Source organism: Athene cunicularia (assembly GCF_003259725.1).
Source record: "Athene cunicularia isolate RWA chromosome 5 unlocalized genomic scaffold, athCun1 chr5_part1, whole genome shotgun sequence".
Lineage (NCBI taxonomy): Eukaryota > Metazoa > Chordata > Aves > Strigiformes > Strigidae > Athene > Athene cunicularia.
In genome coordinates, this window is record NW_020799101.1 from 22,698,749 (window position 1) to 22,725,021 (window position 26,273).

The 26,273-nt window shown below is 35.5% G+C and overlaps 1 protein-coding gene across 1 annotated transcript in view; it reads left to right on the top strand.

Annotated features, from left to right (window-relative positions):
* The window catches only part of CEP128 (centrosomal protein 128), a 121,925-nt gene that overhangs the window by 82,435 nt on the left and 13,217 nt on the right, over window positions 1-26,273 (top strand). Inside the window, exons 18-19 of the mRNA XM_026849569.1 lie at window positions 5,287-5,336; window positions 12,630-12,653. Coding sequence (XP_026705370.1) covers window positions 5,287-5,336; window positions 12,630-12,653 — 74 coding nt within the window. The remainder of the gene's footprint in view (window positions 1-5,286; window positions 5,337-12,629; window positions 12,654-26,273) is intronic.

The window sequence follows — 26,273 nt, forward strand, 5'->3', positions numbered from 1 at the left end:
TATCTTCTGCATGGATTTCGGTGCACTTTAAGCCTCACATCAGCTCTGTGAAAACGTGGAAATATTTTCTTTAGCCATTTTTAAATGAAGCACTGAAAGTTACCCAAGAGGTTTTTAATGTGAGTGGCAGAGCCAGAAATAGAACAAAAAAGTCTTATGTAAGCATTAGAAGAAAAAAATTCTCATTCTTTTGATAAAGGTCTCTTTTTAAAATGTGTAAGCAGCACATTAGAACCTAATAATTTTTTGTTTGATAATCTTGTGTTTAATCTCCTATTCAGACAAACTATTCCTCAAGCATATTTGGACTGTAAAGGGGTTATAGCAACTCTGCATAGTATCTTGTATTCTTAAACTGTGTATGTGAGATATACGTGTATCCAGTCTTGCAGTTTTGAATTCAGTGTAAAGTAGATACTGTAATAGTTTTACAGAACAGGTTGTTGGGTGTTGGAATGGGCTGCCCAGTGCAGTGGTGGAGTCCCCATCCCTGGAGCTGTTCAAGAGACGGGTTGACGTAGAGCTGAGGGATATGGTGTAGTTGAGAACGGTCAGTGTTAGGTTAATGGTTGGACTGGATGATCTTCAAGGTCTTTTCCAACCTAGACAATTCTGTGAGTTCAGGTAATGGTAGGTACAGAGGGGTTATAGAACTGATGAGGAGAATTTAGGACAGCTTCTTGGGAAAAATGAAAAGTTAGAAGAGGTTTTCTAAATGAAGTGTGGGAGATAGTTCACTTCTGTGTATCTGCATCTATCTATCTATCTATCTATCTATCTATCTATCTATCTATCTATGTCTATATATCTATAATTGAAGCTTATATATGCAGTATATGCTCCAATTATAGAAACTCATTATAAAATGTTCTGGCATCCGAAACAACAAATAGGTTTAATGAAGTAAAAATTAAATTCATGGAAGTCTGACTGATCATGGATAGTCCAGATGCAGTCTTTTTTTTTTTTTAGGAATTCTCTTAGCTGCTCATTGCTGTAATCTACCATTACTACCTTTTTTCTGTCCACGTGTCTTAATATCTACTCGTGCTTACTGTCTGAAGCAGGATGAAGGCTGTGTGATTTTAGACCTCACCCAGTAAGATGCCACTAATTCCTAAATGTCACAAGTGTGACTTGAATAGAAAATTATCTGAGAATCTTAAATTGCACTTATCTGTCATCCCTCACACCCCCAAAGAAGTACCTTTCCCTTCTATATAATCCTTTTCTTTTCCCAGAAGTGATTAACTTTGCAAATAAGGAAATACAGATCAGACCAGCACTGGAAATGTGAACATGTAAAAACTGTGCTACAAAATATCAAACCTACCTAAGCCTCAGGGAATAGAAAGAAAACACAGTATGTTCTGTTTCCTGCATAGCAATAAGTCTCAGGGAGTTTGAGCAGTGAACTCTTTCCTTTTCTCTTAGCTTCAGATGCCTTTTTTCTATTCTCTGTTATGATTGTGAGTGCTGCTTCAGGTTAATGCAAATAAATGCACCACCCTGGGTTTAAGAATCCGCTTTGAAGTATCAAGAGAATGAATTCATTTTTTAAAAATCAAAATTTTATGTAAAGTATATTTTTTTGAAATATTGTCTGTGTTACTAACTAATAAATTGCCTGAATTTATAACGGCAAAGAATATGGCAAAAGGCATTCCTTTGAGTTTGGATGTCTTTTTACATGTGGATGAGAACACTATTGATTTAGATACAGATAAACAACTGTTTCAGTCTTGGTGGTGATGAGCAATGCATTGATTGCAGTGGTGGAAGCTTTAAAGATAGTGAAATGTGTTCAGTGTTTTGCTAATGGAGTCATTTGCTAATGGAGTAGAAAGCTCCAATCAGTATTAAAAATCACTTGAGACTTTTAATGTTTAGCAGAAGCTTCAAATAAAAAAAATAAAAGTAGTGGCTATTGAATTTGGTCGTGAAAACTATTAAACATCTGAATACAATTAAAAAAAAAAAGCTTTTGAGATTTCTTCTGGCTTTATCTTCATTCACTAAACCTATGAATATGGTGGGGATGAAACTAGCAGGATAGAAATATTATGTATCAGAGATACTGTATGTTGTATTTAAGTCAAATAGTCTCATCTTTGTCTTCAGAGATTTATTAATTTATTTTTTTGCTTGGTATTACATAAACACATTCTGATATGCTCATAATTTGAGTCTTGTTCTGCACTAGCAAAAATTAAGGTTATAAGAAATACCTATTTCTCTGGAGCTCTTTTAAGATAACAACATGTTTATGTAGAAATTCCCTTAATAGTCTACATGTGTGGAAAGTACTTTTTCAATTAGAGTAGTTTGAATCCAGTCCTGGTACAGTTTTGCATCTCAGTTGTTTTAGCGCTGGGGTGATTTGTGGTGTCTGGCCTGACTGTACAAAGATCCAGCCTCATTGAAACATCTTTTAGTATTGACTGTTTCTGGATGGCGACTGCTGTCAGTACTGTGAGGCCATTCACTAAAATCATGCTAATACAGGTACAGGCTGAAATTGCAGTTGTTCTGTCTTTACCGGCCAGGTATATATCTATTCTGAAACATTTTGCTTAAACTGGTTCAGTTAGAAACAGCTTAATTCACTCCCCGAAATAGGGCCTTCATGTCAGATTCATTGCATGAAGTGAGAAATTTCTAAGTGGTATAACATGATTAAACTTTGCTTTGTAGGCATGTGCAAGATAAGTAATTTCTAGTTGAAACTAGTTTATTCAGCTGCTTGAAAATTCCTTCAGACTTGATGGAAACTGGCTTGGCTGCCCTGTGCATTTACAGGAATGCTGCAGTATCTGTTCAGCAGCTTTGTGGGAAACACATCCAAATGGTGATTGAAAGCCGTGGGATGTGTATTTGAAGTGAGAATGATAGGAAAGACTTGAAATAAATATACTGCAAGTTTTGATCAAAGCAAACTTAAAGATAATCAGGATGTCCAAATAAGTGACTTCACAATAGTCTGTCATACACTTGTGTAACGTAAAAACTAAATTTCTAGGGTTGCAAACTGGGAAATCAAAAATAGTTTTACTAATGTAGAACTGAAAGACCTGACTTGGGTTTTGGAGAAGAACTGTTCTTAGCTTGATGATGCAAAAAATATGTTGACACTTTCCTCCAAACCATCATTCTTTTCACCTGGATTTTAATACCTTGGATTTTTTGTTTTAATGCACATAGTAGCAGTATTTTGTGTGCTATGCGAGTTGCTCCATAGTTTCCTGTGTGATCTGCAGTTGCTTTGGAGGGGGGAGAGTCTGGAGTCAAATCTGCTGGCAGTTTACAGATATCTTGGATAGTTTACAGCGTATTAGCTATATATGCAGAACTGAATTGAAGTGTAAAAGTCAACTTCAGAGTAATCTGAATCACATTTTTGGGGGTTTGACTACATGACTGTGACTATAACTGATTTTGTGTAGAGTTCTGTATTTGTGCATTCCCCTTTGCTAGGAGTTGTGAATTAGAAGGTACCAAATTTAAAATCTTAGTGGTGAACATTTAAATCTGGTATTGATCCAATTTGCCTTTTCTCTGGCACTTCAGTCTTCCCAGAGAATGTGAAGCAGATTGTGGTCTCGCTATCTTCGGTGTCTTAAAATGGGAGGTTATGCAGTGTTTAAAATCCAGTTTCTACTTAATAATGAATGAAGGTTGTTTAGTGTTCTTTATGAAATAAATCTGTGATTTTTAATTAAAATTCTGGGGAACTTACTTGTTCCAGGTAGTATAAAGTCTGTGTCCTGTTTCCCAGCTTTGTTATTCCCAGCACAGAGGTAAAGGATTTGGACTGCTTTTTAACATTCTAGTTGTTGTTACATTAATAGATCGGCTAGGATAAATAAGGTAGTACAGTTGAATTTTACTCATTCCAATCAATAAATATCTGTTCCTAAGTCTATTTTCTGATACTTTTCACCATCAGTGAAAATTACAACTGGTGTTTGTACATGTAAAAAGTCTATGTGAATAACTGCATGCATTTTTTCCTGATTTATCTGAGAGTTTAATGGAATTCAAAATCTTCATCTCCAGGTTAATATTTGCACTATTTTTCAACATACTCAGTAGTTTCAGTTTCAGGCAAACTGCAAAAGATAATTATTCTTATGGAATATTTTAAATCATAACCTGTATAGATCCTGGAAATTTGATCAGATAAGTCTAAGCCACTGTGGTATAACTGCGAGGACACTCAGTTGGTGTTTGCTGATGCATAGCTAAATAAGATATAAACCTCAGATGATTTGGAGTTTAACCACTGTAAATAAATTATTTTTTTAAAACTACACAAAAGAATGATCCCTAGTTTTGCAAACATTCTGACCTTGCTGTTTATTTTGAGTGGTATTAAACAACTCAAACGTATTTGATTTTTTTGAGTAGTCTTAGCTTATAGCTCGTTATAGGATTGCAGGCTTCATATGGAGCTAAAAATAAAAAAAAGGAAATATATTGATGAATATATTTCTAAAAGTAATTTCTCTTGTTGTCTTTTTCTGTGTATTATTCATCTTTTGGGAAGAGCCATCAATGCCCGAAGGTGCCTTTGTGATGGTTTTTTCATTAATGCTGATTCTTCTAGACAATGTATAAATTGATGTGTTCTGTACCTTATGAGGATAATGATATATTACTTTGAAAAAACTCAAGAAGCCTGTGGTTACATTAGGCCTGAAAGGTGATCATAGCAGGATTGTTCCCAAATGTTACATTGAGATTATTTTTAAGAACTTGACAAAAACATCCAAATTTCAGAGCAGCAGCCAAAGGAGGAATTCTTTGAGTTATTAAATCTTCATTGCTACAATCATAAACCTTTTCACATTTCCACCACGACACTATATTTTCTTTTTCTCTTAGCGAGCTTCCTTTGTCATTTACTGAGGGTAAAACTGCAAAAACTCTCCCACCCCAAGTGAAGCACCAAGGAGTTCTAGCCATGTATTGAAACTGAGAGAATATTTTTTAAAAATGCACAAAAAGATTGATTTAAGCATGGGCAAGTTTTCCTGTAAATTTGAATGCTTGTTTTTCCTCCATTCAAACTGTCTCCTTGTGGCTGTTCTTCAGTCACCTCAACAGCCCATGCTTGGAAAGAATCATATCACTGACAAATTTCATCAATAACTTTAATCAGCTGAAAAGAAATGTTGTGAAAGCCCTAAACCAAAAAAAACTAACCTTACTGTTTTACCCAATACTTCTTTCATCAGACCATGAGACAGGAAGTTGTATTTACAAGTTCCATTTTTCATTTTACAGAGCTACTAGAGAAGACCCTCAGAAGAGAGGAAGAAATGGGAGCTCTCCAGGTATACTTTCTATTTAACTAGATAGACTTTTTGTCACCCTTAAAATTACTAAATTGTATTACAACATTACAATTTTCTGAATTTCCTTCTATCTTAAATTAGCTTTGGAAATACATGCAGCCAAATACAGATCTGCTAGCTAGTAATATTCACTGTTGAGTTTCTGCCCGCCAATTCAGTTGCACATTAGAGGAGATTAAAGTAGTCAGTGTTTTCATATGAGTCCATCAGTGAAAAGAATGCTGCTTTTAAGTCACACTATATACTGAAGTTGTTCTGTTACGTTATACTGCTGGCTTCACTGCAACAGTATGTGAATAGGGGCAGGTCAAATCTGCACTCAGACCTGCAAAAATGTTTTATATTCTACTTCATTGGTTGGGATAGATTTTCTGGGCTGTGTTGTTTTCTTCTGCATCTCCAAATAAAACTAAAAGTGAAATATTTTAAGTATGTATTTTAAATCTCTGAAACATTAAATGTCCCTAATCACCTTCCTGAGGAAGAAGTTGATGTATACTAGGACTCGATACATCTAGCAGTAAAGCTGTTTGTGCTAAGCACTTTAAATTTGCACTTGGAAAGTAAGATTTACCCTAGACTAAATTTTGGAATAGTATTTAAGCATTACAGTCAAAGAAAAAATACTCCTTTGAAATGAAAATGGATAGGAAAGCAAAACCAAGCTGGACTGTCTAAATTGTAAGGCTTGGCAGTTTATCAGGGTGGGTAGTGTATGTATTCTTTAGAGTACAAAAGGAAAAAAAGAAAATTTTATCTACAAATTACATCTAACAATACCTAACATGAATATAAAAAAGTTTATACAATATGAAGAGTTTATCAATGAAGCAACATTATATAAGTGTCCTGGAATCAGAACATTTCTGAGGGAATTCCTTCTGGAAACTATGATAAGGTACATGGAAAATAAGGAGGTGATTGGTGACAGCCAACATGGCTTCACTAAGGACAAATTTTGCCTGACATTTGGTGGCCTTCTACAATGGGGTTATAATGCTGGTGAATAAGGGAGGAGCAACTGACATCACCTACCTGGACTTGTGCAAAGTTTTTTACACTGTCCTGCATGACATGGTTGTCTCTAAATTGAAGAGACAAGGATTTGACACACGGACCAGTCGGTGGATAAGGAATTGGCTGGATGGTCTCACTCAAAGAGTTGTGGTCAATGGTTCATTGTCCAAGTGGAGAGCAGTGATGAGTGGCATTCCTCAGGGGTTGGTGTTGGGACTGGCACTGTTTAACATCTTCGTTGGCAACAGGCAGTGGGATTGAGTGCACCCTCAGTAAGTTTGTCAATGCAAAGCCACCAAGCTGTGTGGTGCAGTCAACACACTGGAGGGAAGGGATGTGCCATCCAGAGGGACCTGGACAGGCTGGAGAGCTGGGCCTGTGCAAACCTCATGAAGTTCAACGAGGACAAATGCAAGGTCCTGCACATGGGTCAAAGCAATCCCATGTACAAATAGAGGCTGGGTGAGGAGTGGATTAAGAGCAGCCCTGCAGAGAAGGATTTGGGATTAGTAGTGGATGGAAAACTGAATATAAGCTGGCAATGTGTGCCTGCAGTCCAAAAAGCCAACTGTATCCTGAGCTGCATCAAGAGAAGTGTGGCCAGCAGGTCAAGGGAGGTGATTCTCCCCCTCTGCTCTTGTGAGACCCCAACTGCGGAACTGTGTTCAGCTCTGGGGCTCCCAACATAAGAAGTACATGAAACTGTTGAAGCAGGTCCAGAGGAGGCCACAAAGATGATCAGGGATCTGGAGCACCTCCCTTATGGGGACAGGCTGGGAGAGTTGGGGTTGTGCAGCCTGGAGAAGGGAAGGTTCTGGGGAGAGCTTATAACAGCCTTCCAGTACTTAAAGGGGGCCTCCGGGAAAGATGGGGAGGGACTCTTTATCAGGGAATGTAGTGATGGGATGAGGGGCTATGGTTTTAAACTAAAAGAGGATAGACTTAAATTAGCTGTAAGGAAGAAATTCTTCAATGTGAGGGCGGTGAGGCACTGGAACAAGTTGCCCAGAGCAGCAGTGGCTGCCCCCTCCCTGGAGGTGTTCAAGGTAAGGTTGGATGGGGACTTTGAGCAACCTGGTCTGAAGGTGTCCTTGCCCATGGTAGTGGGGGTGTAACTAGATGATCTTTAAGGTACTTTCCAACACAAACTATTCTCTGAATTAATGAAGAGAAGGGTGTTAAGGAAAATGAGATAATGTATTGACCTGAGTTTTGACCATGAGTTTGAAGATAAGCCTTCTCTTTTCATATACTAAATAGAAGGCATTTTGAGGGCTAGAGGTATCAAAGAGTTAGTGTAGAAACAGTTTGATCCAGTAAGAATAGACAAAATTGCAAGACCCAAAAGTTACACAACACGCCAATCCAGCTGTTTCCTGTTCAAACAAAAATCTTGGCCTAGCTTTCTGGCAGCTCAAGTTCAACAACGCTGAGAGCTTGTCTGCGCAAGCAGTTTACACAGGTGCATATCTAGTTACATCAATGTAAAAAGATCTCCTTTCATGTGAAGCAATTCTGCATCTGCTTTCATGTGAAGCTCTGTAGTTCACAAATTGTTGTAACGACGTTACTTCTGATTGAATGAGGAGTAATTTTATACTGCAGACAGTTGCATCATAATGGTGTCTTGTATACATATATGTGCTTGCCTGTATTTCTAATGGTCTGTCAAGTTCCTGACTGAAATGCTTTATGCCCTTCCCTAAGTGATGGTTCTGATCAGGTTTGTGACTTGTAGTGCTGTGACTTATTTTTGTATTCAGATGCTTGATAGCAGTTTTTTTGCTCCTTTAGATGCCCATGGCTTCAGTCAAAGTACTCAGCAAAAACATCTATTTTTCGAGGTACTATTATGTCCAGCTTAGTCAATATGTTTCAAAATGTTCCCAGTCTAGGCTCCTTTGTTCTTGTAACACTGTATTCCAAACTTTCAGTGGCTGAATATGTGCAACTTTGCTAGCAAATAGTTGTAAAAACAAACTTGTGTCATCCTGACTGAATCTCTCTAAGCTGTTGCATCTCAACATATAATGCATAGGAAGTAAGAGGAAAGTGTTTCTTTAAATATGACATTTCCTAGAGCTGAAACTGGCACTTCTCTCCTTTTGTTAACCAGGTGACATGGAATATTTGTTTCTTCTCAGCCCCAGTTCAGCAAAGCATGTGTATAGTTGGTTAAAGTAGGAATACTTTTATTGAAGTAGATTCCTAGAAGGTAATTGTTTGTCAAATTAAGGATCACTAGCAAATAAAATAGTACTCTTTGCCCCAAGGCCTACAGTCCTTGGATAGTATTTCTCTGATATTAAGTCCTACTCAGTTAGTCCTTGGTTCAGTAGACAATAGGTCATGTTGATTGTTGTTAATTTTTGTCCACAATACCTGGGGTCCCGTTTTGGTAAGTATCTTTATATATACAGAAAATTATGTGTAGTAAGTCCACCCTTGATGCGTTTTGTTTGCAGTCTAAACACACCGTATGTGTAAAGCACATTCAGCAAACAAGCATAGAAATATTGTGTGTTTTAGACTATGGACAGACAATTGAAAGCAATGAAGTTGTTATGGCTGAAGGAATTTTCTTGTTACTTGAGCCATGAACATTGATCATAGTCTTAGAAAAGCTGGAGACATGAAGAAACCTTCTGTGAGAAAACAGTGTACTGCTGTGGGCAAATGATGACTGGAGATACCATGAGGTTTTTTGCTATATCTCTGCATCAAGTAACAAGAATATTCCCCAGAGCTAAGGATGTATGTTTTATTATGCTTTTAGTTTAATTTTAGCTAATTTTTTGAGGGGAGACAAAGAGCACCTTGTGGTAAAAATAATTTGAATGAAAAACAATTAGTGCTTCTACAATGCTGTCAACTGAAAACCACAAAGGACAGAAAGATAAAGCAGTTTTATGAGGATTGTTCTAGAAATACTAGTAGTTTTCATGTGTTCCTCTGGTCAGGGAATGTGTTGGACTGCAACTAGCATGACAAAGACAAAATAATACTTTAAGTACACAGTGGGCATCTTTATAGCTACATCGTTCTATGTGAATTTGACTCTCACATGTCAGGATGGAAATTCTATGTACTATGTGTAGTTCTTTGATACAGGGTGTTTTGGGAGCTAGGAGGCTGATGCTTTGGGTGACATCACCGTGTTCTTGGTTTCTCATTTTGAATTTGTTGCATACTTTTGACTAGAGTTTCTATGCTATACATAAATTTGTATATGAAAGTTTTATATATGTTCTAGATAATATCTGTGTTCTCATTACATGTATACTTGCTTTCAGTTGTTACACGTGTGCTCATACTCACCGTAAGACAATTTTTAGCTTGTGCAGAGTCTAGATCACTTTCTACATTCTCTCTGATAGCCACATATATAACCTCACTTGTTAATCCATTGGAAGAAAAAAGGCTCTGATTATAAGGTTTTCACCTTGCCGTTTGTGAAAACTGTTCCATGGTACAAAATATTGCATTAATGAAAATAATACGCTATGCATGATAATTGCAATAATCAACTGTATGGGTTCTTTCTGGGAAAACATTTGCAAGCCATTTTCCTTTGCTTTGAAGTTAGTGACATGCTAATATAAATTTAAAAATTAAGCATAAAATACAGAATCTTAACTTGAAAGTATTAAATATATTGATAATATATAACTTATCCATGGTAAATTTCCTAATACATTACATGCTAGTCTTCAGAAAATTATGTGCTGAGATTGTAAAAGCTTATTCAGAGTTTAGAATTTGACAACGAGATCATGTGTCTTCTTTAATACATTAGGTTTTTTGAAGAAATTTATATCTGAATTGCTGTTCACTATCACCACGAATTTGAGATGTGTAATTCCCATCTTTTTTGATAGTAATGAGTTTGCGGTTTGTTGCAGAATCTCTACATAAGTATGAGTGTTTGTAACAGCCACTGCAATTTTGTGGAGGAACAAGCATCTCAAATATTTTTGAGTTTTTTGTTTTTTGTCATAAGTTTGTTCTGATGTACTGAAACACTTACTTTGTATCTCATACCTGCTTCCAAGAAAGAATACTTCAGTATTTAGTGCACTACCTTTTCTGAGAAAAAAATTTTAGTGAAATCCAGTAAAGTCTTGGTTTTGCAATGTTGTAGTTGGAATCCCCAACTATCATGCATTGTGATGGGTACTAAGCAAACACGTCTTCATAAACAAGTCAAAGTTAAGTTTTCTAGAACATCATATTCTAGATTTACTGATAAGAAACGAAAACAGGTGAAATACATGTCTCAGATTTCCTATAGATTTATCTGAGTTTCTTGATTCCCCACTCTTAGGGATAAAGTCATCCTCCATTTAAAAAAAAAAAAAAAAAAGAGTTAACATTTTTGTCTCCTTTTTTAAAAAAACCTGCTACTTTTCTGAAAGACTTCTGTAAAAGAAAGCAATGAGTGGTATTTTTTTTCTCTATATACATTTATTATTTTTCATTGGTTTATACACAGGAAGTTTTGAACACTGTGTGTGCAGTTCCAACATCAGCCAGTTTAGTGGCATCCACTACTGGCAGTATATTAGCATTTTTTAAACAGTTGTATTTTGATAGTGTACTAGATTTACATCAGACTTGTTTATGTGTGCATTCCTGATTTCACTTTAAATATTTCTTTGTACATACTTTCCTGAACAATCTTGCTTGTTTTTTCTGGACATCCTCAAAACCAATTAGTCGGTTCCAGATGCTTTATTTTTTTTTTTAGCTTCCATTGATGTAGTTATTTTTACTACAGTATATTGTCTCACTTTCTGCCAATGGTTTAGAATTGTAATCAAAGGTGCATCTATTGTAAGCAACTGATGAAAGCCAACATTTACACCCCAAACATCACTGAGTGAATGAGCTTTAAACACTTCACTAGGTGAACTGTATTTTCTTCAAAAGGTTATATGAGTAAAAGTTAGCTCTTTAGTAATCCAAGAGACACTGGTTTTACACAAATATATAAATACACACACTATGTAAATACTGGTTTTACACAAATACATACACCTGTTCAGTCACTAATCATAACCATTATTTTAACGTTTTCTTGAGACTGTAATAAGTCTAGAAGAGTCTTTGTAACTCATTTCTCTTTGGTCTTAAGAAAAACAAAAATATTTTGCATTCTTGCAAATTGCAAGAACTGTTTCTGGCTTCCAAATTCTTCCATTAGTCTAAGAAATTTATGTTGTACCTTTTGCTTCAAAAATAGTGAAGTCTGTTCAGACTTGTCTAACTGTGTTTGGATGCTACAGGAATAAATTCAGATTATTGCAATTGTTTTTACCTGTTGGAGGGGATAGAACTGGAAAAGTATAAGGATTCCTAGGGAAAAAACCACCACCAAACCCAAACATACCACCTCTCTCCCATACTTTCAAAACCAGCATTTGAGCAAGGTAAAATTCCTGTAATGTCTTAATGGTCAAGAACCCTAAATGTGGGCTCACCTAAACACTTAAATGTGTGTTTTCTCAGATTACTTAAAATTATCATACCTAGTCAAGACATAGTGTCAGAGGTACATGATCTTTATTTTACTAGCTTCATATTTTTCTTAAAGATACTTTTAAATGGAAATGACATGTTAAAATATATACAGTACGTTTATAAATGCTTGGTTCTCTATTTTGTACTGGATTAAAACTGATACAGGCTAATTTTATTTGCATTTTATTTTTGTCTGATATTAGAATTTGATATCGTTATTTATAAAACATTCTTCAGAGCTATTTCTGGATAACAGAAGAATGATATGGAATTTACTTTTTAGTTGTCTAAGGAAATACCTAAAAGAAAACTAATCCAGATGCTAATGTGACATGAATTCCAAAACATCCTAAATTTACAGGCATGGATGATCAAAAAAAACCACCAAACCCACCACCAAAAAACGTGGGATACATTGAGGTAAAATCAACAATATTGAAACCTAATGGTATTATTAGGAAAAAAAATATCATGGAGTAGATTTTTTTTTTTTCAAATCCTTTCTCACCTTGTTGCTGGGAAGTTTCGTTTCTTTGGAACAAATTTCTAAGTGAGACAGTATGATAAATGGGTCAGAGGTCCAGTTAAGTACAACAGTTCTTATTTAGTGAGATTTTTACAAAATATCATATGTATGACCGACAAAAAGACAAAATTAATCCTTTTCATCATTGTTCAACTTACGTTGCATTTATATTCTTTGCTTTCTAATGGCATCTTATATCTTATTTTTAGGAACGTATTATGGCCTTAGAAGTGGTAAGTTTCTTAAATTATTTTCCAAACCAATCAGTGACACTGCTGATAATTTTTCTAAAGTAAGAAAAATATTATTTTTATGTGTTTTTTTTAAAAAAGGTTGTAGTTCTGGTTTTATAACTGTCATTTTACTTTTAAGAGAACATGTGATAATTTTACACCGCGCTTTTCTGTGTAGGTTTTTGCTACAGTATTTGATCACCAGTTATATGAAATACAGTGTGATTTTGGAGTTTTTCTGGACAGTTCAATCCTCATCTCATCCCTGGGAAGAGAAATGTTGTAAATCTGAGCCATACAAGGGATGTTATTTTTCTACTGCTAATGCTTCTAATGGTCGAATTTCACATGCTAGATCTAATAATTTCAGTGACTGTTACATGTACTTTTTACGTGCTTACACAGGAAGGTGCAGACAGAATCAGTTCATCTGCCTACATCAACACTGCAACTAAAAGCATGAAGGAATACCATTTTAATGATTAATTATACATCATTTAATAAGATACAAAGTTGGAAGGATGAAAGCCTTCATGCATGTACATGCCATGAATGCAGCTGGATTATCCAGATGTCCCAAGCTAGTAAATCTATCAGGTGGAATGGCTGAGATGGGTCTCAACTTGCCCTAGCATTTCTGAACCATGCTTCTTTCCTTTTATGTAAGAATGTCCAGTAGCACATCACACAGTAGTATGGCTCAGGCACATGGTTTCTATTCACTGGAAATCCAGAAAATTTAATCTAATGAAATGAATCCTGAGACAATATCAAGGCCTCAAATAAAAACTTTTAGAATTTGCTTGTGCAAATTACTGTTTTATCCTTCCTGATTGTCTGTACATCTCTGAAAACAGCTTCTGCTTTCAAAAAATATATTTAAAATATATTCAATATGTTTTTAAAAGCTTGCATTCACTTATAAAAGGCCCTTTGTAAATCAGAGTGCAGTGTTGGAACTCCTGCCTTGTGGGAGTAGGGAGCTAATGCTCAAATTCGGTGTCCTGGCACTTCATATAGTGCTGTGTGAGTGTAAAATGTTGCCAGAATATTAGTTCTGTTCAGGAGCATCTCTTATTCATGGTTTTCTTGCATGACAACCAGTCAGGCATGCATCCACTGCCATCCATTTCTCATGAACCATGAGTTAAACTGCCTGCAAATGCCTTGTCCTTTCTGCTTCCAGAGCCATTTGACACAGGCAGAGAGTAATTGCTTGCAAATAGCACGTCATGCAAATTCAATCCATATTTTGGGGCGTTTGTTTCTAGTTTTTCTAGAGTCTTTATATTTTTAATCTTTTCTACTTTAAGAAGGATTCCTGTAGAAGATGATGATGATTATCGTCAATATAATATAATTTTCTTTCTTAATGCAAGTTGGGAGGTAACACCTGAAAGCAAATTTGTGATGCCAAATCCTAGAGCTTGAAATCAATCACTGCTTTTGTTATTGCTGACATTGGAATATGTGTAATGTTAAGCCCTGAGGTTGCAGGCGAGAAAAGTATAGTCATCACTAAGGCTGTCAAATGCTCCCAAGGTACTCATTTAACTTTTGCCATAAAGTTCCTCTGCAATGTCAGGCAAATCACTTAAACTAATTTTTTCACAGACTGTTAGTAACTTTGTTTCCTCACTTTTTGGGTATCTGACTTTGTGACTTTTGAGGCCTGATTTTCAGAAATGCAAAGTTTTAGTAATAGCTAAATTCAGTGGGAGCTCCAGCTGTATATATTGCTAAGTGTAGTCAAAAGTTGGATGTTAGGTAGCCGATAGTGAATACTTTAATAAGTGGTTTTGACCTTTATTTATATCTCTGCTCCAGTTCTGAGGACGATAGTGTTCTTTCTCTCCCCTCCCCCTCTTCTTAAAAAGAAAATACACACAGAGTAATACATGGAGTGAATATGTCAGGATGGTAGAAAGGCCCTTGAGGAAAAGAATGAATAAGGCTTGCTGTTTAAGGGATCCTTAAGAATCCTTACATTTATAGAGTGTATGTCTAGATAGCTGTATATCTATGCAGCTTTTGTAACAATGAGGACATAACAGTCATGATACTCATATGTTTGTGCATTCATCATCTGTTATTTGAGTGCTTAGAGTGCAACATCAGAAAAGTACAACCAGTCACATATTTTGTGATTTGTGTCAGGTTATAGAGAATGGAAATGGAGTAGAGATGTAAGGTATTAAATTTAAATTCAAACAGAATCCTTAGAGAAAAAAAAATGTTTTAAGTTGTGTAGAAAAATCATTTTCTTAGAAGAATTTTGGCAGAAAGGTGTCATTTCATGAGATTGGCAAAGGGCAAGATACAGAAAGGGGCAAGAGAGGGAAAAGCCAGAACACAAACATATACAAGCTATACGAAATACATTAAGGAAGCATCAAGTCTCCAGAGCTGTTTTTAAACTGCAAGACCATGGGATGGCTGGGTTAGGAATCTCATCTGCATTTTCTTCCACAGCATTCTTATTGTGCGTGATACTAGGAAGAAATTGCTCTGCACAGGAGTAGATGAAGTTTAGTACAGAATTGTCTGAGATTTAAACAGGTGTGAAGCATCTTGCAGCCACTTTTTAAATGATTTCTTCCCTGCACATACCTTTTTAAGCAACAGAAAAGACATGTACATCTAACAGTAAATGCATTTTAAAAATCTTTAAATTAAGCTTTCAACCTAAACAAACCATTTTATGCAATCATCTAAGAATGTGTACATGTATATATATTTGAGAGATATATTTGGTAGCTCACTCTCCTCCCTTTCTCTATTATATACTAACTTCTGCTTCCTGCACTTTCTAGTAGAATTGTAGTAGCCATATGATGAACTTGGGAACATAGGCAAAAAAAAAAAAAAAAAAAAAAAAAAAAAAAAAAAAGGGAAAGAAATGTTACAGGAACCTAGCATATTCTTTTCAGAGCTCTGAGTAAAAAAACTTTCCAGGCCTAGCTTAATCTAGCTTGATGATTTGTGAGTTCCAGCAAACTAGGGGGGTCTCTTGCATCATCTTTGAGCCCTGTTAGCTCCTTCTCCTTAAAAGGAGCTGAAGAACCCAGGGTGTATTCTGGAATAATCCTTCAATTCATGAGAAGGGCCAGGGCAGTAACAAGTACAGGCAAAACTGAGGTTTTGAGTGCCTAGAGATTATTTGTTTTGTTTGGCTCTGGTTTTGGTTTAATACTGTTTAATAAAGTTAATTTAATTATTACATAGCTATTAACAAGTAGTTTTCCTGATTACTTTATTAATCAATTATGTAGTCTGATGTTTTGCCAGAATGAATATGATTTATCTTTAAATGAGGTGATTTAGTTTATACTTGAGCGTAGCTTAGTTCTTACATACGGGATTTGACTATATTATTTAGAGAAAGGTGTATGATTTTCTTGGGAAAAAATCTTATCATATTCTCAGATGTAGCTACAGTGGGAAGTGTATCCAATTCTCATTAAGAGATCAGGGTGCATTTTGAAAGTGTACACTGCTACGATGCTGTGCTTGTGACTTTAACAGGCTTTTAAACTACATCACGTTCTTTGTGAACATAAACTGCATGTCAGATTCCTCCGCTTTAGTAGTACTAGATTGACATAAAAGGCTGGGAAGTTTAATTTGAAATCAGCCATGTCCTGAAGCTCTTCCAATGAACATATGCAGTCTCTATCCTTTGATCAATGAGACAGCTTGCTGCTTTCAGTAGAGAACCCAGAATTGAAGTTAGCACTTGTTTAGAATACTTGGATCAGACTTTTCTGGACATGATTCAATTTTTTGTTACAATGTCATAAATCTAGGTTAACTCCAGTAATGCTGTAAGTATTCTACAAAATTGTTATTTAATATGAATTTCCTTTCCACTATGAATACTTAGGTATTTTATTGTAACTCGTATTTTATGTTAATGAAAGTAAGGTTCTGAATACCAGTAAAACAAATACCTGTCTGCACACAGTCAGCAATGTAAAAGCTATTAGATTCTTCTACTGTAGTAGCAGGCTCACATTTGCATAAATTTTATGATTTGTCACCCATTTTAAAGGAAGAATTGGAAGGGTGACAATGCCCAATGCATTTCACAGAAAGATTATGTGCATCCATTTTAGTGTGTGCTCGCTGTCTGTGTCTCTCCAATATGCTTTCTATCAATAAGTAAATCTTGCTGTTAGCTCTTGAGATTATTTAATGATTGTCATACTCTGTATGTTTGAATGTTTAGGAAATCCTGAATCTAAGGGTTAATATTTTCTTCTACCCTTGGTTTGCATCTGTAGTGTTTTGCCAAAACTACCACTACATCAAAGGCCTTCTGGTCCTCCCAGAACACAGCTATTCTTTGATCTTCTAAAAATGACCGTGAGAGGAGCAGCAGTCTGAGATCCTCTGTCCTGCCTGCCTCGCCCTTTCCTTTCCTTTCATCGGTGAGCCAGTGTGTCACTTCCCTTCACTGGGGGCGGAGAACTTTCCAAAGGTTCCCCAAGTCCTTTCTCTGTTCAATCCCACTAAGTAACTTCTGCCGCCCCACAGTGCTTGCAGCCAGCTGTTTCTTTTCTCATGGTGCTCACCTCCTTTTCACTTCATCCTCGATGTTGTCTTCTCCCCCTACATATATATTGCTCTTGTAGAATACTCTGCTACTTATACATCCTCTGCCCCTACTATTTGGTGCTTTACTACTTCTTTTAGTTTTTTGCTACTACAGCCACCTCTAGTTTTCTTCCACCAATATTTTGATGTTTCTGTTAAGAGTATGACTTTTTTTTAAAACAATTTTCTTTCTCTCCCATTCATACTTATTTCTCACTTCCTGGCTAATTGTGGGATTTAGAGTGGGAATGCAAAAATGCTGAAATAAATAGATTTATAAGATTCTGCACAACTTTTCTAATTTATGGATTTAATTTAAGGCTGTGTACTTGCACAAAGTCCACAAACTAAACTTGCATGTATATTTCTAATATCACCTCTTTAATCTCTCTTCCCACAAAAACTGATATATAGCATTATTTTTAAATTAATCTCTATTAAAAATGTTTTTCACTGTTTTGTAAAAATGAGTTACTAAGTTTTAATGTAAGAAATAAAATAACATATTGTTACCAAAAATATATATACTTGTGTTGAGACTTTGAATACTAAATTTGCAGATAAGCATGATCAAGAATATCTTATTGTATATTTGTCAAAGCATATTAAAAATATTGGCCTGAGAATTTATTGCTGAATTGCCTGTAAGTGTCAGGTTACAAAGTATAGGTAACTCTGTAAACTTTATTAACCTGCCCTTTGTTTGGAGGTCAGGATGGCAGTTTATTTTTTGACAAAGAATCATGATGCATGTCTAATGACTTGGTCTAATAACCTCATAGTTTCTCCAACAGTGATATCAGTAACACGATACATTACAGAATGACAAAATGGTTGAGGTTGGAAGGGACCTCTACAGGTCATCTGGTCCAACTCTGCTGGCTCAAGCATGGTCATTTAGAGCCAGTTGCCCAGGACTGTGTCCAGAGGGATTTTGAATATTTCAAAGGATGAAAATTCCCCAACCTCCCTGGGCAACCTGTGCCAGTGCCTAGTCACCCTCACAGTGAAGAAGTGTTTCCTATGTTCAGACGGAACCTTCAGTGTTTCAGTCTGTGCATTGCCAGTTGTCCTGGCACTGAACACCACCAAAGAGCCTGGCTTTCTCTTCTTTACACTCTTTAGGTATTTTTACACATTGATGAGATCTCCTTGAGCCTTCTCTCCTCCAGGCAAAACAATCACAGCTCTCTCAACCTTTCCTCACGGGACAGATGCTCCAGTCCTTTAAAGAATGTTAGTTGCCCTTTGCTGGACTGTGTCCTGTATGTGTCTCTTGTGCTGGTGAACCCAGAACTGGACCCAGGACTCCAGATGTGTCTCACCAGGGCTGACTAGGGGAGAAGGATCACCTCCCTTGACCTCCTGGCAACACTCCTTCTAATGCAGCCCTTACATTAGCTAAGTAGAAAGCGCCTTTCAATATTGTGAAGATGTGTTCCACATGTTGCAAATATTGAACATTTTTGCCAGATTTTAGTAAACCAAAATCCTCTCAGTTTTCCATTACAGAAAGTAAAAATCTCAGGATAAATCTTTATTACAAAACACTGTAACTCTTTAGATATCTTAAGTTATTGCTCTTAGTTTAACTAGAAGTAGTAACATACAGTGATCTTCACTTTCATTTTTTTGAACATAGTATGTGTATGTATGTAAATATGATTTTAAACAGAGATCCTATGTGTTCCAGCCACAGGATTCTCTAGAAATGTTGGCCTTTCATCTGTGGAATGTGTATTTATGAGTTCTTCCACAGAACAGATGATGCTTATAACTCGGTAAGACGTACATACATGTGGTGTAGCATGCTTTTTTTGTTTGTTTTGTATATCACAAAAAAAGTTAAAATTTTGTTTAGCAGACTGTAGACTAAAATGTTTCTACTGTGCTGCTTGGACCTTCATTTTTATTAAAATATTTTATATTAGATCAAATTATAACCTTAGGAACACAGACATCACTTATACCTATTGATGCTACTATAGATTACTTACTTTCATTGTTGCTCATCTTTTGATTAAAATGGGGAAACCTGTAGGCCAAGTTCCTAATTTTTTTCTACTCTGACACTGATTTGCTGTGAATCCTTGGTTAAATCAATTATCTTTGTATTTAAATTTTTCTCAGCTGTAAAACTGAATAATATTTTTTTGTTCCCATGAAGGCTGGGTTAATTGAATTTTCCTAATGCTTTCCGGAAGGCTTGATGAAATACTGTTAGCATACAAAACGTTAAATTATATGTCAAGATTTTTAGCCAACAAAGCTCCAGAAAGTTGTAGATAGCATTCATGAATGAATGACAAGGAAGTCTTTATACCTTTGAGGAATGTGTGCCTACTGACATTGCTTTACTTTACACACTCTGCCTCTTATTTTTTTTAATTTTCAGTAATTATGTCTGGATGTTTTTTATCAAAATCTTAGCGATAAAGAATAGAATCTTAAAAACTAGTCCTGTGGACCCCCAATAGTACTCGGAGCACTAGTTTATGATTCACGGAGAACTGGCCTGCTAAAAGACCTCACTGTCTCCTCCACATTTCCAGCTGCTAGTATGCATCAAACAACTAAACATTCATTAAATACTTTCCTACTATTTTTCCATGTCAATTACCGTAGTTACCCCAGGGATGTTACTTGTTCATGAATGAGAGAAGAGATGGTCCGTATCATTGCAAACAGGAAAGGAAGCATCAGTGAAACTCTCAATTAAAATGTGGTCCACCCCATGCAAAAATGTCTGGAGTCTAAATTAAAAGTTCAATCATTTTGATATTTGCAATGTTTTATTAACAAAGGTCTTTTGTTCTTCATAAGTATAAGCATAGTTTGTGCTCAAAAAACTGTCTTCCTAGTTAAAACTTTGTTGAAACAATGTAGCATAGAAAAAAAGGCAATTGAGCTTCCATGTTGTGTAACTTGATAAATTTCTATGTGTTGCCTAACTTTGTAAAGTTAAATTGGTTTTTGATGTGCAGAAGTCAAACAATTGGAGTAATGGTATGCATGGAATACAAAGATACAAAATACATTCTTTGTTTTCTTTAAAACTTCCCTCTATACATACAATGTACTAGGTCACAGAATTTCATGACTATCATGGAGTTTGCCTGGCAGATGAAAGTCAACAAAGAACCTCAGGCCTCTTAAGTAGAACCACACACCCTGTGTAAAAGAACAGTATATGATGTGTTACTCTAGTGCTGGTGATAGAAGTGGACAATGCACAGTTTTACAGGATACCTTTATATGTGCTGGGTGCATCCCATTCTTGCTATTTAAGTATTCAATGTTCTAAGGCCATTTAAAAATAAGTCATCATAGGTCACCTTTATCATTACATCTTTCATCTGAATTGTGAGTAACTGCCTGCTGACATGCATTGCAGTCTGTTAAAACTACAGTCACATTTAATCTTTTTATGGGTATTCTTTGGGGATTAGCTAAATGTTACTTAAGTCAGCTCTAATTTTCAAAAATATCTGTGCAATATAGGTAGCCATTTGTTTTTAGCTACCTCAGAAAAGAAAGGAGCACTGTACTTGAAAGTCAGTTAAGTTTGATTTCTGGTTTATGTTTATGTGTTTTCAGTATATCAACTATAAAGGCAAACATTAGGAGGACCTATATACAAACCTGCTTTGATTTATTTGCATTTAGCATTGCAGCTTTGAGACTAAAAATAAAATGTGTATCTGATTTTGATTTGGATCTGTCCCTTGAGATAAGTGTGAAACTGCCTATCACCAAGAATAGATCAATATAGGAGGATTAACTGTTCACATGCAGTTTAAACATCAAAGTGTTTGTATGAAGTAATGGAAAATGAGTAATTTGTTTTATCATTCTCTGTGAAAACATAGAACACCCCTTTTCAAAGTAAATAATCTTTATTTTAAAAACAGAAAGATTAATAGCACTCACTCTATGGAAGAGACTGCTGTTAAGTAAAATACCAATTGTACTGACTGAAGCAGTGTTAATGGTGGTGCTTCTTATCAGTACCATCAGTGCACTGTATCAGTACCTTCTGTTCCCTGTTAAACAATGAGCAGACAGATGTGATTGCTCTCTTTAGGATTATTTGTATGCATTATGCCATACAGCTTTCCGATTTCTGGGAAAAAAGTTAACAGTACTTAATTGCCCTCTATGTCAGGTGCTTCTAACTCCTTTTCCACATTTTATCTGTGCGGCTAATTCCATCTCTTTTAATAGAATAGAGTGTAGTCATTAATGATACAAGTATAACATTTGATCAGCACTGAGAAGGTTGCTGTACATTTCATTAAATTACCAGACCAATTCTGTGGGCCAGCTAAAAGCTCTTTCATCTCCTTTCCCTCCCATTCTTCAACCTATTCTTTTGTTGCTGCCTTCTTTATGGAATTTCCCCTAACAAACTTGGCTTTTTTCTTTTCCTGTTTTTATTTGCACATCACTACCATTCTTTTCAATAGTTTTATGGAAAAAACATACATTTCTGTCCCTGAAAATATTAGCATGTGAGTTATCCTATTCAAATGACCTCACAGACTGCTCAGAAGGCTGTGAGAATTTTAGAATATAAAAGGAACTGTTCTGGTTAAGACCAAAGGTCAATCTAGCCTGGCTAGAGACATCACAACAATGGCCAAAATAAAATGCTTAGGGAAGAGTGTATGAACAGGACTGACGTATATTTTGTTTCCCACTCATTCATTCTGATTCCAGCTATTCAAATCTCAGAGACTTCCAGACTTAGATGTAGTTTCTACAAATTTGGAACCCTTCCATAGTCTTTCTCATTCATAAACTTGCAGTTTCCTGCTTACACCCATATAAAATTCTCTGTGACTTCTGATTTTATGCAAATTGGTCATTTCTTCCCTCAGGCATCTTTCTTCCAGGCTGAAGAGTCCTGTTTTTTTGAGTCACTGTATTTAATAATTTTTCACGTGGAAACAGTACTCCATGACTTCAATCATTCTTCTTGCTCTTCTCTGACCTTTCCCTGTTTCTGTTCTGAAAGAGGTCCACAGCTGCACTCAGTAGTCAAGATGCAAGCATGCTGTGAATTCATACTTGGGAATAATTATGTTCTCTGGCTTTTTTTTCTTTACTGATTATATCTAGCCTTGATTTTGCTTTCCTGGTTGATACTGAGCACTGAGTTAGCAAGTTCTTTACTTTATGGTCTACTTCCTGAGCAGTAATGGTTAGCTTAGAGCCCATCATTTTGTGTGTGAACTTAGGTTTAAATTTCAGAAATCCAAGTAGCCTATATCATGCTTTATCCACATGACTCTCAGTGAAACCAAAAAAACAGAATGAGTATGCATATAACCTGACTTGGGGTGAACAGATGATGAGCATCTTCCTTAACACCATTTACAGACAGTGATGACATAAGGTCTTGGCATTGAAATTTAGAGAAAGAATTGAAAAATGGGATGGCTTAAAGCATGGGATTACACTTAGGGCCTGAGTTCCTTTTATGCTGAGAACAGATCATAGGTAGTCTTTATTAAAATGAGGAAAAGAAAAGCAGAAATCTTTGTAATTGGAAAAAAAAAATGCTATTAAATATACTTTATGGCATGCTGAAGAACCACTACATTAAATGTATCCTGTAACCCAGGCAACTTTATTCCAAGTCTGTGTGACATCCCAAATGTGCATTTTTCTGCAGTTCATCAGTAGAATACCTTAGCAAAATGTGTTAGGTAATATATAAGTTTAAAATATTTATGGTTTAATTTATTGGTGGACCAAGAAGAGAGATTGAGGGGCATTACAATTTTGGGGTTATTTCCTGTGAGGAAAAATTTTAATTCTGAAGGAGTAGGGGAGTTTTTGGTGTTCAAAGTAAAAAAATTTCGTGGACCCATCCATCAGATCCGTGTGATATTAGGATGACTGCTCAGCATTCAGACTGAGTATTTTATTTCACATATAGTCAAATTTCGATTGCTTAGGGTCTCTTGTCTCATTTCCCAGCCTTAGAATGTATTTCCCAGCCTTAGAAATGCACGTGCAGGCTAGTACCAAGGGCTACTCTGGGAAGAAGCAGGAAACACTGCATCTCATCATAAATTAATGGAGTGGAAAATCAATGCTTTGATGAACATAAGGCCATTGTAAATGAAGCCTGAAATATGAATGAATACTGCTTTATTGTGGTAAAAGTGAAATGGTTGATTCTTACAAGAGGAAAATATTAGAGATTGATAGATACCTCCAGGCAATTTTACTTTCCAGTGGAGATGTATAGTACCATTTGAAAAAGAAAAAGAAGGTATTTCATGCTATAAAAACATTTCTATATTATGATCTGTGAAAAAAGCTTTAAACGCAATATGTAGGTTTCCTGCTTGATTGAATCCTGAAAATATGAAGACTAATCCATTTTACACATTCATTATTAATATATAACTCCAGGTTCTATAATTCTCTTCTGGTAAAGAACCAAATATGTTAGGAAGAATAATTTTTTTTTTTGTCTTAAAATCTTTTTAGGTGAATTTTGAAAGTAAAAAAAACCTGTTTGCAATTAAGTTACACATTAAAATACAAGACTTCTTATGAAGATAATACAATAAATTTTAGGTTTTGTCCAAACACGGCTAGGTAAGTGTGAAGCCTACTTAAATTCCTTTCTCATGCAACAGGTGAGAAATAAGGAAGTACTATATTCTTGTTAGAAGAAATAACCTTTGCTAATTTTTATTTTGAGTTTTGTAAAACTGATTTGCCCTACTTTATTCACTGGAAGACAGCACAAGTATGCACCTTATGCAACCTTCCAGGCTTTTTCCAGCATTTGTTGTGATCAGTCATTAACATTGCAGTTAAGGACTTTTTTGTACTGGATGTCCTCAGTGATGCCCATTTCAGGAAGTGATTTACTATCTTTCAGACATAACTTCATATATGTAGTCTTGTATAATTCCTGTACATTTTAAGAAATCCAACAGAATTAGTGTGTTAGTATAAAAGGGTTCATACCTAAATTATTTCTACGTTATTTTCCCAGTCTCATTTCTGTTTTATTGTACTTGCTGAATGACTAAAGATTCTTTGTTTTAGACTATTTTGCTTCCTGTACTTCTTGAAATCTAAAATATCCTTCCTTGCTGGTCAATCCTTTTACCCCATTTTATAGTCTTCTTACTCTTTTTATTGTTCTTGAAGCAACAATTCATCCAACCCTCTCATAAAATTCTTCCCCCTACCTGTGATGATGGAGTTACTGTTATAGCACGTTTGACTGCGATGTTCTCTTGTGATGTGCTGTGTGAAGGGGAGAAATTATCCTGGAAAAAGGGGCCAGATTAGGAATTCCCAAATATTTTTTTCCTACTGCATCTTGCATTCCTAATACGGAATGTAACAGTGGGATGAGCGTGCTCTTTTTTAGCTCAGCATGTAGTCTAAGGGTAAAAGTTTATTCCTAGAAGGGGGGAGTTATTGTCTGAATCTCATTAGTCTCAGAAGGAAGAAGAATCCAAATACCTGGAAAACTGATTTAATCAGGTATTTGTTTTATAGAAATAGGTCCTGATATCATCAACATATTAACTGTCAGTGCAAATTTTTCCTAATTAGAGAAATTTTACCTACGTAATATTTTTGTATACATATAGTTACAGAAACAAAGTCTCATATCCACCGCCTAATTTATTTTATTAGGACTGAATATTGGTTACAAGTTCAGTCCTGTGAGATGCAAATGAATCCCACTATTTATGAAACTTGACCTTCATTTGTTAGGGAAAGCATATTTGTTACAGTCTTAAAAACTGTATGTTTGGAACTGCTAGGAAAGAAGCAGACAAGTCAGACATCATTACTTCTAAATTGGTGATGTGTTTGCACTTCAACTACTCTGTTCAGTTCTGATTCTCCACTCCTCACTCTTCCTCTTCATCTTAAGAAACACAGAACTAGAGAGGCTACACAAGACATGAGAATGATCAAAAGCATGAAACTTCTTCCATGTGAGGAACAGCTAAATACACTGGGACTATTCATCCTAAAAAAGATCTGAATGGGAAAGATTGCAAGAGGTCTGTAAAATGAGAAGTTGCAGAGAAAGGTGAATAGAGATTGGTTGTACACTCTCTCTTATAGTAAAACAATGAGAGAGCATGTGATTAAGTTAGGAAGTGGTTCATTCAAAGCTTTTCATATGTTGTTATATGTTATTGTAATTTGCAATATTGCTTATAAATTATAAAAGCAATGGTTTGTTTAGTTCATTGGGCAGGTAACTGCTTGTCTATATAATTAATAGCAGCATGTAGGAAAAAAGACCTGTGATCAACTAGATAGTTGTAATAGCAGTGTAAACAGTAATTTTAATAATACTTCTGTTAATGTATGATAATATATAAATATGTAATATTTGTATATTGCTTTTTGTACAATAGATATTTCCTATAATGCTGTTTTATATATTTCTAAATCAATGTACCTATTACATTGATATAAAATATATTATATCAATTCTATTTTTAATGTGATCAATATTGTTAATAAAATATTAATATAACAATATCGATATTACCTAAGCTGCCTGCTCACTGAGTGTTTATTCCATTGCTATTTCTCCTATTTAATTTTTTAATTTTTATGTGATTGAATTTTAACTAAAGAAGTATACTTATGAGCTACACTGTTAAAGAATCACATTTTTCTCTAAAGGATTAGTTTACATGGATATACACCTTTTTTATAACAATGAAACCTGTAGACGGTTCCTCGAGTGTTAATCATTAGTAAAGTATTTTTGTGGTTTGTGAATACTAATGATGTTTCATGGTTTATTATACCCACCACCATTACAGTCTTGACTCATAGGGTTGCTTTTGAAGATTGTCAGGGAGTTTTATGTGATACAAAACACAGCTTTCTGGAGTAGACTGCACTTGTGCTGAGAGGTTCCCACTGATTTTTCTTATCCTGGAGTGAGTTTTGGTCTCCTCAGGTCTTAAGTCTGGGATCTAAATGGGATGTTTTTCATGTTGGTCAGATTGA